This window comes from Mycteria americana, chromosome 5 (genome assembly GCF_035582795.1).
Source record: "Mycteria americana isolate JAX WOST 10 ecotype Jacksonville Zoo and Gardens chromosome 5, USCA_MyAme_1.0, whole genome shotgun sequence".
NCBI classification, from domain to species: domain Eukaryota; kingdom Metazoa; phylum Chordata; class Aves; order Ciconiiformes; family Ciconiidae; genus Mycteria; species Mycteria americana.
Window position 1 is genome coordinate 47,442,439 of NC_134369.1, and position 16,104 is coordinate 47,458,542.

The 16,104-nt window shown below is 40.4% G+C and overlaps 1 protein-coding gene across 5 annotated transcripts in view; it reads left to right on the forward strand.

Annotated features, from left to right (window-relative positions):
* The window catches only part of LIN52 (lin-52 DREAM MuvB core complex component), a 45,866-nt gene that overhangs the window by 661 nt on the left and 29,101 nt on the right, over positions 1 to 16,104 (forward strand). For 4 of the 5 annotated variants that reach the window (XM_075503222.1, XM_075503226.1, XM_075503225.1 and 1 more), the window contains exons 4-5: positions 308 to 374; positions 1,405 to 1,488. In XM_075503222.1, coding sequence (XP_075359337.1) covers positions 308 to 374; positions 1,405 to 1,488 — 151 coding nt within the window. Of the gene's footprint in view, positions 1 to 307; positions 375 to 577; positions 711 to 1,404; positions 1,489 to 16,104 lie in introns of those variants that run through there. The other variant, XM_075503227.1, reaches the window with a different exon arrangement.

The following is a 16,104-nucleotide window of genomic DNA, read 5'->3' on the forward strand; positions in this document are numbered from 1 at the left end:
TTAATATCTTATGGAACTTCCTGTGAATGAGAATACACCTTGGAAGAAATAAAAGGTTTTAAACTTCAGGAAATCCTGCTTTTCATACTGACTTTGGCTTGTGGGTGGTAGTGTGCCATTTTTAACTCTAAAAAGTCCAGGGAAAGCTAGAAAACAAGATTAAACATGAAAATGTCTCTACAGAGCACCTGAAAGTCTTGAATTTTTGCTGTTAGTGTAGCTAGTTTTCAATACAAGATCAGACTTCTTTGTATAATTCGAAAAATGCACTTGTCTGAGTATGAACTTTTATTTTTTTTCAAAACAGCCTATAACAAGTTCTCCTCCCAAGTGGATGGCTGAATTAGAAAATGATGATATCGATATGTTGAAGGGTGAGTATGGAGATTGTGGGTAGGAAGTAAGGTTGCCAAAGTAGATGGGAATTCTGTACTTACTTGAGAGGCTTAAAACTCTTGCTCTTTAAATGTTCTGGAGGGGGCCCTGTGGCCTCAGATCTCTAGCACTCACATTGGCAGAATCTCCAGCTCAGGAGTCTCTTTATCTTGTTAATGATACACATTTTTCGTTAATCCAGTTATCTCCAAGAGAACATCTAGATGTCCATGGCAGGCTGATTTTTCAAAACAAGCATTGCAAGAACTACTTGAAGCAGTGTAATATTACGTATATTTCAGTTACCTCGCTTACCAATCTCTCACTGCATAAGTATAGTGGGTGTATCCTGTATTTGGAGAAGTGATATGAATTTTTCAGTGGGTCTTGGCTGATCAAACTTGGTGAGCAGCTTAGGTTTGTTGATTTAGTTGTTCAGGGATGCTATATGCATGTGTCTTCACTCATAGACCCAAGATCTCTAATTGAAGTTTAGTATGAGCAAATTACAGAAGGGCTAGCTAGCATATAGATTTGCTGCATGTTACAACTGTTAGTTTGCAGTAAACATCCTTGAGCATACTCTGCCTCTCATGTGAATTCCAGATAAACTGTTCCAAAGTGACAGTGGGAAAAATTAACGTCGACTTGCTGCAAAGAAATGTGCTTAAACACACATTATTAACGTATAGTAAGTCCATTCCCTTGCATACTCTGTTGTAGCTTGTTCATGTAGCGATGTGAACTTACAAGAACTTCCAAAATATGGGGCAAGTTGCTTATTGCAATGGTGGCAGATTACAGTAGGAACCAGATCCGTGGCTACCTTTTTCAGTGGAGAAAGCTGGTCTTTTCTCAGTATGCTAAAATCAGGGGTGGTGTCAGCTTGAACTTTGAACATACGCTGTTCACTGGAAATAGATCTTGTCAGAAGTATGACTTGAAAGTGCTCTGTGAAGTAGTAAACAGGTAAACTGTCACTAAAGGGCTATAGACAGTGTTAAAATTCATACTTTTCTCTCTTCTTAGAGTTGGGGAGTCTCACTACAGCTAACCTGATGGAAAAAGTTCGTGGCCTGCAGAACCTGGCTTATCAACTGGGACTGGATGAATGTAAGTGCTGTACACAGATGTGACTGACTGCACTGCAAATCTTCCCACTAAAGCATGTGCTCATGGTACATTTGTAGCTGGAAAAGTGTGTTGGCAGATTTGGAAAGTGTCTGACAGTCACAGTGGCCTTCCAAGACAGGATGAGAGAGTGAGCTTACATCTCCAACTTACAGCCTGCCTGCACGGGGTAAACAGCAGAAATAACGAGAGGTCATATGTCCATCTGGTGTTGTCTAGTGGCACATAGACTTCTGTTCCTCACTTAACATTGCCTTAGATAAATCTTGCTTAATTTCCCACTCAGATACTAAAGCTATTTCTCAGAATACTTGTGACAGTACTTCTGTCAAACTTCATGCGCTGCCTCCACAGTGAAACTTCCACTTGTGTATAGATTCTTCAGTCACTTAGTATTCATACTGTTTTCTGCTTCTGTAGCTGTTATTTGTTGTCTACACTCAATTGTGGCAGGAGGTGATGTCATTGACTACTAAAGTTGACCTTCATCCCACTTACAAACAGCCAATTTCTATCAGTTTTTTGAAGAAGGAGCTGCTTTCATCATTGCATTTAGGACTCTGTTGTTAACAGGTTGATCCAGCTTTGAGGATTTCAAGAGTATTGTGTTTCTTTTAAATGCTACCTGTACATACTGACACATTTAATTTTTTCTGCTTAATTTTGCTCTAGTGTAGACCTTAGTTGCAGTTACTCTTGGGCTACACAAAGCACCAAAAGTTTTAAAACTTACAGGCCTTTCACCTTCCTTTCAGTGGATAATAAAAAGCAGTTATAGACCTTTACAGTCTTCCTGACTGTAAACCTAGGATATCGTAATGCTTTCTTATTAACAGGTCATTAAGCCTATTTTAACACACTCCCTGCAAGTTTATTTTACTTTCAGTGCTAACATCTGTTAAGACTGTGTAAAGCATTTAGTGGAGTAGAAGTTAAAGTATAACAATGTAAAACTCAGTCAAATGCAAAGATTGGTTGATGATTGGCTTTCTCAGTTAAGCTGTAGGCTTAAATATCAGACAGCTTTGTCCTGCTAAATGGAGTTTAAGCAGAGCCTTGAGTTACATTAAAGCTAACAAGGTTGTTGTTTCCTTAGCAGTATTTGTTCAATGCATTTCCGTTTGTTTTTACTGAGAACAAATAAATAAGGAAAGAAGACAAAGTGAGCGAACAATGGAGTATCTGCGGTCCAACAATTATAACCTTTATAGTAACAGAAATCTTGAGTTTTCAAGCTTTATGAAAGTTCTCCATGTTTGTAACTTCTTGTCACTGAAGTCTATTTTCCTTTAGGCTATAATACATTGAATGCTTTGTGTGTCATAATATACATTTATCTCGGGAAAATTTTCACAGAAAATGAGATGCAGAGTTTGAACAGAGCTTCTCAGGATTGTTTTTCCTAGTACTGTCTTTAAGTTCTTTTCTCTTACAGACTTAGATAGGTGAGAGAACAAGAAAAATCCAAAAGTTCTGTTCATTAAAGTTAAGGGACTTGTGGTTTTGGTCCAGAGGTATTGGATTTGATGATATCTTTGTGTATTGAAATTTAATAGTCCCCTTTTGACTTGACTGTTGATTGAAACTGGCTGTTAAAACCGGGATTAAAACCGCTCCTGACCAGTCTCCTCTAGATGGCAGCGTGAGGCTTCCCGTAGAAGTCTTGCTGCTTTTTTTTTTTTTTTTAATAAAACGGCACTGTTTCAGCTATGATTTGAAGTTCTTCTTCCCAAGATTGTTTTTTGTGACATATTTCATGTTCTGAATGTGCACTGTCTTTTTTTACAGTATTTTCAAACGTTTTATCTGAATAGAGTGTGAGAAACAATTCTGCTTCATTGTGTTAGCAACTTACTTTTCCTTCCGGCTCTCCTCTTCTACATCCCATCTCAACTCCTTTATATTTTCAAAGACTGCTATTTTCATCCAAATTATTGATAGAATGCTGTGCAGGACCAGAGTGATTCCTGCAGCACTCCATGACAAATGTGTCTGTGGAGTAACTTTATAGTTATGTTGTGGTCTGTTATTGAACCAGTTCACAGCACACTTCATGTTAATTTTGCATGAGAATTCGTTAGGCAAAGTGACATGTGGGACTGGGTACCTTTTGAAAAGTTCATTCATCAAGGTATATTGCAACACTAAAATTTAAATCTGAGCGATTGATTTGACATGATGTAGTTTGATAAATTAATAATTACTGAATTGCATGCCTTGTTTCTTAAATCCATATGAACTGTCTTACTGTTTTGTCTATATAAGCGGGCTTTCTTGACAAATTTGGAAAAAATGTATTGAATGCTTTGTCCATCTTCACTGCTTTCATCTGGGAACAGCTGAATACTATTATCTGGATTCCACATTCTTATTATATATAATTCCTGCTGTCCCTAACTTTTCAGCCACAGATTTCTCAGTTCCTCTTCTGGTTGCTTCCTTCTCACAGATTTCTGTTCTTTACAACTAACTTTCACTCTTTTTCCCATAGGGTTACCTTTACTTTCTGTAACCCTGGCTGTTTTGTTGAATGCCCCATGGTTTCTGTGAATCAGATTAAATTGTTAACATATAACTTACTTTTTTTTTTCCCAGCTTGTTTGACATCTGGTTTGATTTACAGTTGTCCTCCACTTTTAAAAGTAGCCAGTTTTACAGTCATTGCTATTTCACTGGTCTGCACTTTAAGCTGTGTATTCCTATGTGATTTAAATTATTATAACTTAATTAGTGCAGAGTTCTGTGAAAGTTTTCCTTTATCGGATGAAACTGAATAGACTTGCCCTGCTTGGATTGTAATAGTAAGTTCAAGAAACAGTCGACTAGAAACTTCAGAGGTGACTTTTACTGTTAGAGGTCTGAGATACAGTGAATGTCATTCAGGCTGGAATAATACTAACAGCTTCCTCCAGTATTGCATATGGGCATCTGAGGAATCAGGCTTCTTACCCTCTGTTATGATTTCTGTGCAGTATAGCACGTTTAGACTGCAGTAGCTTTATTGGATAACACATCAGTCTCTGAGTGTGTGGGATGGTAATGTCAAAGGAGACCTCTGACAACTGAAATGGTTAATGCTATTTTTGATAATGCTGGTTCCCTCCTCCTTGTCTGAGGGTTTGGTTACTTCTTTCTGAATAAGGTAACTGTTGATCTATTCAGCCATGTATCTGATTCTTCTAGCTTCAGTAGTACCCAATACATTTAGTTCCTACTCACACAAGATAAGTTGCTTATTTTTGGTGTTGTTTTACCTTTGTAGTTTAAAAAGACTTCTATTTGGGAGATATTTTGCAACTTTTTAATCATATATTTTTTTAACCAAATGGATAAGTGAGCACCTTGCTTTTTTAAAAATATATTTCTGACTGCTGGCTGCGTGATCTCCTGTACTTTTCATTTCCCTTTTACTAAGATGCAGGCCATTAAACTGCCAATACAAGATGGGCTATCTCCCATAAATCAGAATTTCTTTCTTTGCACCATTTAATTTGCTGATGACTTATGTTGAAGATCTTTCTTGTGGATCAGAAAGGATCTTCAAGGTGATCAGGGGGAATCTCTTCTTCAGCTCTCCTCTTCTGCATGCTAGTAGGTGGATTCTTGCTCACTCATGTCTGTTCCTTGTGGGATATTCTTCCCTTCCTTAGCACAGAATTCACCTAAAGGATAGCCTTCCTTGAATGAAGCAGGATTTTTGTAGCATGAACCAACAATTTACTTATTTTTTTTTATTTTTACTCTTCTCTTAAAGGATAGGCTGTCCTTAGGTCTCTGGTTTGTGTTATTTATTCTTTGCTGCAAGGTGGTTCTGGAGTTCTCCAGCAGCTTCCAGGCTCAGGACCTGGTATCAGTAATAATAAAATCTTTTAAAAATAAATTATTTTTCAACACCTCTTCTGAGGTCTCAGCTTGTGTTTCCTTGCCTCCTTTTTAAGCTATGTCAAATTCTACCTTGTCCTCTTGCTTGTTACTGCTTTTCTCTTTTTGCTTCGGTTCTCTCATTAGAGCTTCTATTTTCCTTTTGTTAGAGTTTTATTTTATTAGTTAGAATGCATTGAAACCATTTTTAGTATTAAAAATCCTGCTTTGTGTGGATTTTGCTGTCCCTGTTAATGTGGGTGTTGTAAGGGTGGGAGGAGGAACATGACTCAATGAACACACCTACTTTTAATTGTTTATTTAGTTAGGGTGACTTTGGGAGGTATAGTATCACTGCTGAATGTGAGCTGCAGCCAGTCAGTGAGTCTCATCTCTGCTGTGGGTAGAAGTCTGGGGGGAAAAAAAAAGGTATAGGCATATTGCCTTGTTAGGGGCTTTTTCCCCCACTGTGTCCCTCCGGCTTTGCTTGGAGCGGGGTAGTGAGCACCACAGAATGAGGAGACCCTGGCCGATGTGGCAAGCAAGAAGGAGGTAGTTCATATCTGGGAACCCAGTCACAGATGCTGACTCAATGTTTGTGGCCTACAAAGCAGCAAGTTTCAAAACAGTTTGTGTAAATAACTGCAAATTTAGATACCTAGCTCTGTTTTTCCACTGTATGAGCCATTACAGCTTTCAGAGCAACTGAGTCAAAGTTGACTTTAGAAGATTTTCAAAGTCTTGGTTTCATGAGCTAGCAGCTCTGGGGGAAGTACGTACATTGCTAGTAAGCAAGCTTAACTTAGTGTTAAGAGATTTTTATTATCCTTGATTGCAGTTATTTTTAAAGATCTGCCCTGTCATCCTTTGAATATACATATAGAGCAGTGTATCTGAGAACTACAGACACAGAGAAAAACCTGTTTTTCTTTAAAAAAAAAAAAGTAAAATTTTTCTTTTCCCCAAATTTTGGAACGAACCTATGTGTAAAAGTAACAGGTAGGTAGGATGGGGAAGCAGAAAAGCACCATGTCACTCAAGGAATGTGGTTGTCCAGGGACTTTCTGAAGTCTGCTCTTGCTTCCCTGTGAATCTCTGATATTTTTCAGATAACACCTGCTATACTGGTTCAGAAGTCCTAAAATGTATCCACCTGGTATCACAGCCATGTTTATAAAATCTCACTGACACCAGAGAGATTATCTGGCTGCTATGGTATCACAGTATAGCTTCGGTTATACTGCTGGTGCAAGACTTTCTGAAAAGCCTATTCTTTTTAAGCCCTAATATGTTTGTGGAGGTAATGGTGCATTTGTGCAGTGTCTGCCTTAAATATTACAAAATGTGGGATAACTGACCCCACAGATGTGAATACCGTTTATAATTTCCCTGTCAGTGATTTTTGCTAGTCTGCTCTCTTATGTTAGATTAAATTTTTATTTGGAGTTGAAGCCGTTTTGTGCTTTTCCTCCTGTAAATTGGGAATGCAAGAATGACTGTATTATCCAATGTCAAATCCTCACACTCTTCCAAGAGCAATGAGACAGTTACTGAACATGCTCAGCCAAGTCTCCCTATTTATAGTCCCCGGTGGTTTTGTGTGCCCTGGCTTTCACTGGACTCTAGCAACTTTACTCCTGTTTTCTTTGTAACGCTGATTTATTTTCTGTATATGTTCAAGCAAATTAAATACCAAAAGTACAGTGGAAGGACTATTTGATGCTAGCTATCAAGGGCCCAAGAATTAGACCTGGATGGACCTGGGAGATGTCAGGTGACCAGCAAAAAGTTGGCTGCCTTGTTAGCACCACAGACTGATAAAGGATAAGTCAGCCAGGGTTTAGTCAGTGAGTGATAGTGTTCCTTAATATGAAGAATGAGTAAATGACTAGGAGTTTTTAGTGTAGAGAGAGACAACTGGTGCACTATGTGAAAAAGATCTGTAAAACTAATTAATGCAGAGAAAGTGTGAATAGGGAATGACTCTTCACTGTTTCTCATAGTACGGGAGCCAGAGAGAATAAAATAGCGTGTCAGGACAGACACAAGGAGATACTTGCGCTGCGCATTACAGACAGAACTCATTGCCACTGGAGGTTGTGGGTACGGAGTTTATCTTGCTCAATAAATGAGACCAATTATTGGAAGATAAATCCATTGAGTGTGTCTGACCACAGAGAAGTCACCAGTGGCTTGGAAATCTTGGAGATGCAGAAAGCTGGGATAGATTACTATGCAGGTACAGCTATGTGCTTCCCTGCTCTTACGCTCTTCTATAGGTGTTTGCTATCGGCGCATCAGAGTCAGGGTGGTGGGTTGGAAGGACCTTTTGTTTGATAGTGGGGGGTTTTTGTTTGTTTATTTATTTTAGTAATAGGGTAGACTGCATGGTAGTTAAGCAACCGCTACCAGAAATCACTGAGGTGTCCCTGTAATGGAGAGATCCTTCAGAGACAGTGAGAGACAGATGAGCACATGAATGAGGAACAGCTACCTTGCTCCCGAGTTAAGCTGTCCTTGGTTGTGAATTGTAGTCCTCAGCAGCTTCTGAAATTTCTGCAGAATCATAAAGGAGTCCTTCTGAACTCCAAGCTATTGGAGGTTGCTGCTCTTTCTCAGATTGGTAGTCTTCGGTTTTTCATTTCTTTCAGATAAATACTGTCTATCGTGATCTCTTGCCTGTAAGTTCAGCTTTTTTGTAGGTTCGGAGGGGTAGAGCAGTTCCATCTTTTTCCTTCAGCAGGATTTAACTGTAGCATATTTTGAAACATATATACTTGGTGCTGCCTGTGATCCTTGCAGGCTACTCTTGATATGGATAATTTCAAAGCTAGGATAGCTCTTCCTTACATGGTTGAATGTGAATTCACTCATTGAGTTGCTTTTGGTTGGGTTTTTTTAAATTTTTTATCCATTTTTGATGCTGATCGTAGGTGGGATATGTTTAGATCAGGGGCTCCATCTTTGGTGGACTGAACTTGTATTATCTGTTAAGCTAAAAAACAGGGCATGACACTTAGTTATTACACTTGAACTTTCTGTAAGTTGTTGAATTAGAATCAAAGTAAGGAAAGGAGGGAGGACAACGTATCCTCTTACTGAAACATCTCTTCCCTTTTCTGTAATGTCTTGTCTTTTCTAGGAGTGTCTAAATGTAGTACCAAAATACAGCCTTTAAGCTCCATGCAAAACACCTGGCCTTCACACCCAAATGGACTTATATCAGTGATGTAATTGATCAGCTAAAAATATTTCCTGACCATAACTACTTTTTCTTTAGTCCTGAGTCAATCAACACAGAGGCTTTTAAAGCTCAGAAGCTTTACTTTACATTTGTGAACATGCCCCCACCTCCTGCAGTACAGTTGCCTAGTGCCTTTTCTGGTTTGTATGTACACTTGTTTGTAACAAAATGTTTCAGATCCTTACATTTGTAGGAAATCAACATATCAACAGGTATGCATAAGTAAAGGGTGTTTTAATATTCAGGGTGTCAATGGGGTGTCTGTCTCATGGTGTCTTCTGAAATCTCTCGTTGGTCCATTTTAGTAAAAGCTGTATGTCCACTATCTGCAGTCTGGGAAGCTGTGTGAAAAAGTGAACTGGATTCTTACAGTTTCTTGTTAGCCAAAATGAGGTTTTGGAATCTATGTAGAAGAGCAGACTCTTTCATGAACATGAACTCTTTCCTTACTTCCTTGGAGAAATAGACTACCTAAAGTTGTGGAGCTGGAGAAGAGAGCTGACTTCTGGAGAAGGAAGAAGGAAATAAAGTAAAAGAGGATCACGTGATGTGGATCCAAATCTAGATCTCGTAGCAGGAGTCTCAGTGACAGTTATTAGAAAGATATAGCAATGTTCTTAACATCTTGACTGCTGACAAAAGAGTAAGGAGGATGCTCACTTTTTCTTTGTTAAAAACTGGCACCTCCAGAAGTATAGTGCTTCTAGCACTAGTGTGTCTGTATTAATCGGAAACAAGAAGGAAGAAAGTATGTTTTGGAATCGCCTACATTGTTCTAAATATGTTGGACTTGGAAGAGAACATTGTATGCCAAGTCTAGTGCTCATTGTGTCCTTAAACTTAAAATACAGTTTATTTACTCTTGCAAGGTGAGCTGTCCTGCATAGGAGGAAGCAGCTTGAGGTGCGTGTACTTCAGTTATTTCTGCTCTGCTTAGAATTTTCTTTGTAGCAACTGGTTTTTTTTCTTGGTTAGTTTCTACATTCCCTGCCTTGCTGAATGAATCTTCATCATGTTTCAGTTTTGCCTGAAAGCATATTTCTCCCTTATTTTGTTATTTAGTACTGTGTTTGGCAAGGACTTTATGTGAAATAGTATACTTCATGTGCTTCAAAGCTTGAAGGCAGAGTTTTATAGCTGGACAACAAAATTATGCTCTTTGGACACTGCATTTCTGTAATATGCAGTTAGCTTAAGGATTTACTTAGCAGAGTTAATAGACTTCTCCCAGAAAATGTCTCACATTTTTGGATGGTTCATTTGTGGGTTAGGACATGATCACAGAGTTTTTCAGGAACTACACAATCAGTTGAAATGGTTGTTTTTGTTTTCCTTAGTAGGAAAAAATATGGAAGCTCTTTTCAGTTTACATTCATAGTAATTCTTGGTCCTTATTTGATTATTTCAGAGAGGTGAGAAGAACGCTTATGTTGTCCGTTAAGGTGTTTATATGGCCCTGTCACCGTGATGTCCAGGCTGCTATGATTTCCATGTGAAACCTTGGCCTTTCTCCCAATTCTCTTTATACCCTCCTCCCACACTGTAGATCTGCTTCTTCATTTTAATGCACAGTGCTATGGTAAGAGATACTCTGCATCTGCAGAGGGACGAGGAAATCACCTTTCCTTATACTGCTCACTGGGTGGCTTATTTACAGGCAGGATTCTTCTGGGGCACCTCCTGTTGGAAGAGTGAGACCTCAGAATGCCGGCTTGAAATTGCCATTCATATGTGATCTGAGAATTGGCTAATTTTGACATGTAGGTAGTTAAGAAATGATTACAGTCAGAGGAGTCATGACCTCAACTTTTCATCATCTCCATTGGCTTGTGCCCCAGTTTGGAAGTGAGGAAGGTATAGGAAGTTTTAATTGTACCTGTGTGATTTATCCTCAGTCAGCTCTTTAATTTCTTCTGGCTGTCTGAGGTTTCCGACATGCTGTAAATTTCGCCAACTTTTTCATTATCTGCAATTTCTTTATGACTCATGAATCGGAGTGGAGAGAGAGTGTGGATTTACAGCAGAGATAAACATGTCCATAAAGTCTGTATCTGTGTCAGTAATTGTACTGCTGTCAGTGACTGTCCTGTTTTACAGGTCTCTCTTGGGAGAGGAACACGCTTTGCTACCAGTGTCAGAGAAGTGTTCGCTTTGATTTGCATTAACTTGCCAGGAGATTAGGTTGCGATGGTGAGGATGGAAATTGAGGCTGGACCTTGGCTGCTATTGTTTTTTTTAAATAAGTGGGTGTGTGGTTGAGTTGCCCTCTATGTGCAGAAAAAAAAGCAGGTCCAGGTATTCTTAAATACAAAATGAGGGAGATACAGTCTACTGATGATATCAAATGTGATACTACCCATATGCATAAATTGTGCATTCTTACCATAAAACAAACACTGTATCTAGGTAACTGTCATATATGGAAAAAATACTGCATGGATCCTTAGGGTGTTCTCTGTCTGCTGGTGAAGTAGAATAAATATTTCTCTAAGCTTCAAGAAATTTCTGCATCTTTGCCTTCTTCCCCCTCCCTTACTCTGAGGGGAAAGTGCTATTGTGGATTTCGATGGTGAGTTCTAATACAGCGTTCTACTCTCCAGGCATTGATGACTCTGCTTGCTGCAGAAGGAGGTGTATACTGTTGAAGTTTGAGAAAAGGGGAAAAATCTCCAAAACTCTCCTAAATGTGTCAATAGTTCAAACTTCTGCAATTTCTCTTTGCTTTTGTTTTCTGTTTGATGGTTGTTGTTGATATTTGTGTACCTGGAATCTCCTTTTGTTAGATTATATAGTTTGGGTTGGATTTTTTTGTCTGTGACTTACTAATTTTTTGTCACAGTAAGAAGGTAATTATTTTCATACAGAATTATTTTTAAATATTCAAAGTGATTGTAAAAACCCAAATTTCCATTATGTCAAGTATGCATTGAGATCCTCAAATGCAGCTGATTGAATCTTTCGAAGTCTGCTGGACACCTTTTACAGAAGGGGGATTATCATAAACAATGTAAACTCTGTGATTGCATACATAGCTTTTAAATGTGCATGGATGTAGGAGTATTAGAAATGCTAAGATGACATCTGTCATTGCGTGGTTGTTAATTCTGGAGCCTGATATTGGAAATACAAAGGGGAGCTTTTTGAGTGTTAGACAGTGTCCATCTAGCTCTGGTTAACTGAGCTTCCAAAGTTCTGTATAAGGACCATGTGCTAAGTGGCCCAATAGCTGGCAGATAACTGTGCTCTTAAAGCTGCTGTTGATCTGAGTGAGTGATGCTCAATGCAACAGCAACATTCTAAATAAAAGCTGAGTTACTGTGAGATGCTTTTTACCTGATCTTTATTGAAATGTCTTTTTTCCTTTTCTCTCATCGTCCTCCTCTCCTTATCTACATCCCCATACCTAGTTTGTGGATGAGATTTTGTTAAAACAAAGGTCACCTCTGAAAGGTACTTCAACCAGGATGTATTACTTGCTTTATTAAAACAAAAAACAACAAAAAACCCACACAAAACATTTGTGTTATACCCTGCTATTCCTTTCTAAAAATGTCTCTTCTGAAAGTCCCCTTTGGCTCCTATAGTTTGTTCGATAGTAAATGCTGCAATACTTTGATCCTTTCTGGGAAAGAGTTGTTGAGTTTATGTTGATAGAGTGCAGGTTGATCTAGACACCTCCTGTGGTTAAGAGAAGGGAGCCTTGTCAGTGTTAGTGGGGAAGAAGAGGAAGAGATCTGATAAATCTGAAGACTAACTGACCAAACTGCTTTGAAGACTGTGAAATCATTCATCTGATCCATCACTACTAGCTTTTGCAGGATTTTTGGTATGCTACTCAAAGCAGTAATTTGTGCTTTGTGAGGACATCTGGAATATTAGCATTGGTCAGTCAAGCAGTGGAACACGTTGTGCAACCACCAGGGTGGTTGTGCAGTCTCTGTTCTTGGAGGTTTTCCAGACCTGACTGAATAAAGCCTTAAGCAACATGATCTGACCCTGTAATCGACCCTACTTTGAGTAGGAGACCTCCTGAGCCCTTGTAACCCAGATCATCCAGTGATTCGATGATTCTATGATCATAAGATCCTTTCTAGAAGTAAGTTAATTCAAAGCCTGCATTCCCGAATCTCAGCTGAACACAGCACCAAACAGTTGGTTCAGCTTATGAGCTTTGAGCTGGAGATCTCGGGTGCAACTCCATGGTCTGCCTCCATGTGAGCAGCCTGATTAGGTACAAGGAACCTAATGATTCTTGTATCTTAGTGATGGCTTTCATGCTTTTTGGGGATGACTGGACTTCCAAATACTTCCATCCACAGAGCTGATTATGAGTCTATGCAACTTGGGCTGGGGAACCTGTTTTTCTGCGTAGAGAGATACAGTCCATTCAGTATCATTCTTTAAGCAGAGGAAAAGAATGGTCCTCAATGTACACAGAGGTTCTTGTGTGTCTCGGCTCAAATGAACAGTGAAACCACCATCATCTGTCTAGACAAGCAAGGGGTCAATGGGGCTTGACTGAAGAGCTTTTAGCCACAAAAGTAAAGGAATGGGCTGTCACATTAAAGCATTTCTACCTGCCACATGCTTGGCACAGAAAGAAACATGACTACAAACAAAATGTTCTTACATTACACTGTCAGAAGCCTATTTTTTGCTACTCTCATTCTGACAGGATAACTTGTAGACTACTGTCAGTGGAGGAATTGAGGATGGGGAAAAGTTTGATCAAGCATAAGGTTATGTGCATCTTTCCATTACGGTTTAAAAACACAAAAACGCCAAACAAATCTCAGGAGATTCTCTGGCAGGGACTCTCAAACCTTTGCAACTGGTCTGTATTTATTTAAAATTCTTTTGCTGTCTATACCTTTATCCAATTAAAACTTTTTTACTTCCTTTGTGTTAATAGAACATTTTCTCTGTATTTGCAAATATTGGAAAGATTATCCCTGTATCACCTCTGATGTTTTCCAGTAAATTTTGGCTTCTGGCAGGAGTGAAGAGAGAATTTTCTTCCACCGTATGGGTAGCTGGACCTATTTGCAGAGCAGCAGCTGATCCTAGTGAAAAATTGCACTAGAGTGTGACTTTGGAGGCCTTGATTTGGTTTCTGGCACTATCACTGTTCTGCTTGGTCCGTTTATTTGCCTACTCACGTATGCCTGTTTCCCCAACTGTAAGGTGGAGTTCATGTTAATGTTCTTTTGCAAGATATTGAAAAAATCACAGATTTTAAAAAATGGCATATAAAGCCTTTATCATTAAGTATCTGTGGTGGGTTGACCCTGGCTGGACACCAGGTGCCCACCAAAGCTGCTCTATCATTCCCCTCCTCAGCCGGACAGGGGAGAGAAAATATGACAAAAGGCTTATGGGTCGAGATAAGGACAGGGAGAGATCATTCACCAATTACTGTCATGGGCAAAACAGACCTGACTTGGGGAAGTTAATTTAATTTATTGCCAATTAGAAGTCAGAGTAGGGTAATGAGAAAAAGACCAAATCTTAAAACACCTTCCCCCCACACCTCCCTTCTTCCCAGGCTCAACTTCACGCCTGATTTCTCTACCTCCTCCCCCCGAGTGGCACAGAGGGACGGGGAACGGGGGTTGCAGTCAGTTCATCACGCGTTGTCTCTGCCGCTCCTTCCTCCTCACGGGGAGGACTCCTCACACCCTTCCCCTGCTCCAGCGTGGGGTCCCTCCCATGGGAGACAGTCCTCCATGAACTTCTCCAACATGAGTCCTTCCCACGGGCTGCAGTTCTTCACAAACTGCTCTAGCGTGGGTCCTTTCCACAGAGTGCAGTCCTTCAGGAACAAACTGCTCCAGCATGGGTCCTCACGCTTGTGGGGTCACAAGTCCTGCCAGCAAACCTGCTCCAGCGTGGGCTCCTGTCTCCACAGGTCCTGCCAGGACCCTGCTCCAGCGTGGGCTTTCCGTGGGGTCACAGCCTCCTTTGGGCATCCGCCTGCTTTGGTGTGGGGTCCTCCATGGTCTGCAGATGTATATGTGCTCCACCGTGGACCTCCATGGGCTGCAGGGGGACAGCCTGCCTCACCATGGTCTTCACGGGCTGCAGGGGAATCTCTGCTCTGGCACCTGGAGCACCTCCTCCCCCTCCTTCTTCACTGACCTTGGTGTCTGCAGAGCTGTTGCTCTCGCATATTCTCACTCCTCTCTCTGGCTGCAGTTGCTGTTGCGCAGCAACTTCTGTTTCCCCTTCTTAAACAGGTTATCCCAGAGGCACTATCACTGTTGCTGATGGGCTTGGCCTTGGCCAGTGGCAGGTCTGTCTTGGAGCTGGCTGGCATTGGCTCTGTTGGACATGGGGGAAGCTTCTAGCAGCTTCTCACAGAAGCCACCCCTGTAGTGCCCCAGCTACCAAACCTTGCCACGCAAACCCAATACAGTATCCTATCCTGTATGCTGTTTGTTGTTCTCTCCTGCTTGCTCCTATTATATGCCACAGGAAGGCATCACTAGAATATTGTGTATGTTGTCACTAGAAGTAAAGTGAGAATGTGGTGATGAAACAGATCCTAATATCAAATGCTCTTCAGCCTGGGGCCCAAGCAAGGTAACTAAGAAAAGCAAGCCTATTCTCAGCTATTTACAGACATTATATATACAAATATGTCTATTTGCAAGCAGCATAAAGGCTAAAAATCATTAGTATGTATCCATACTAATACCAGGGATTATTTACCTGTTGGGTGGCACATTTGCCCTGCTAGGTCAGAGGCAGTGGAGTTACTTGGTACATAAGGATCAGTCTCACTGTTTTGCTGAGCCATCATTTGTGCTTTGAGAAAGGAAATACAGTGTATTTGTCAAGTAGAATGAACATATGTTGGTGGGGTATTGCTATATTCCTTTTCAGTTTTCTCTGTTTTGGATTGGGTGATAATGCATACAAGGCTATGTAAAAAATCTCCTAGCATTTTGTCGCTTTATTGAGTGGTTTCAGTTGTTCTGAGCCTGAAGTCTTCTGTAAGATCAATAATGGACTTGCCACCTTACCACTTGCATCTCCAGTAAATGCAGCTCTGAACATCCTGTCTGTATAATGTTGCTAGACCAAGTCTGATAGTATCTGCCTCTTATTGCCTCATTAACTTGTGAGCATTAGAACAAGATAAAAATGCCCTAAAGCCTCTTATCTGATGATTGTTGTAACCTTCTGAGTGCCATTAGTTTAAGTTTGCAATCAAATGCTTCCCCTGAGTATAAGGAGCACTGATTAAACCTGAAGTGTCCCCAGAGGCTTTTACAGCTGTCATGGGGGCGGTGGCTGCCCCTCTCCAAAAGGAAAAGGGGGGCTGGAGGTCCCGGTGGGGCGGCCACTCTGCAGACCTCCACGTGGCTGCCCCAGCTGTTCCGCTTTGCCTAATGAATTGTTTTACAAGGAGAGGCTGGATATTGTCATCACAAGCTGCCTTCCCCAGGGACTGAAGCCAGCCTGATAATGACTAATGTTAGTGATAGTAA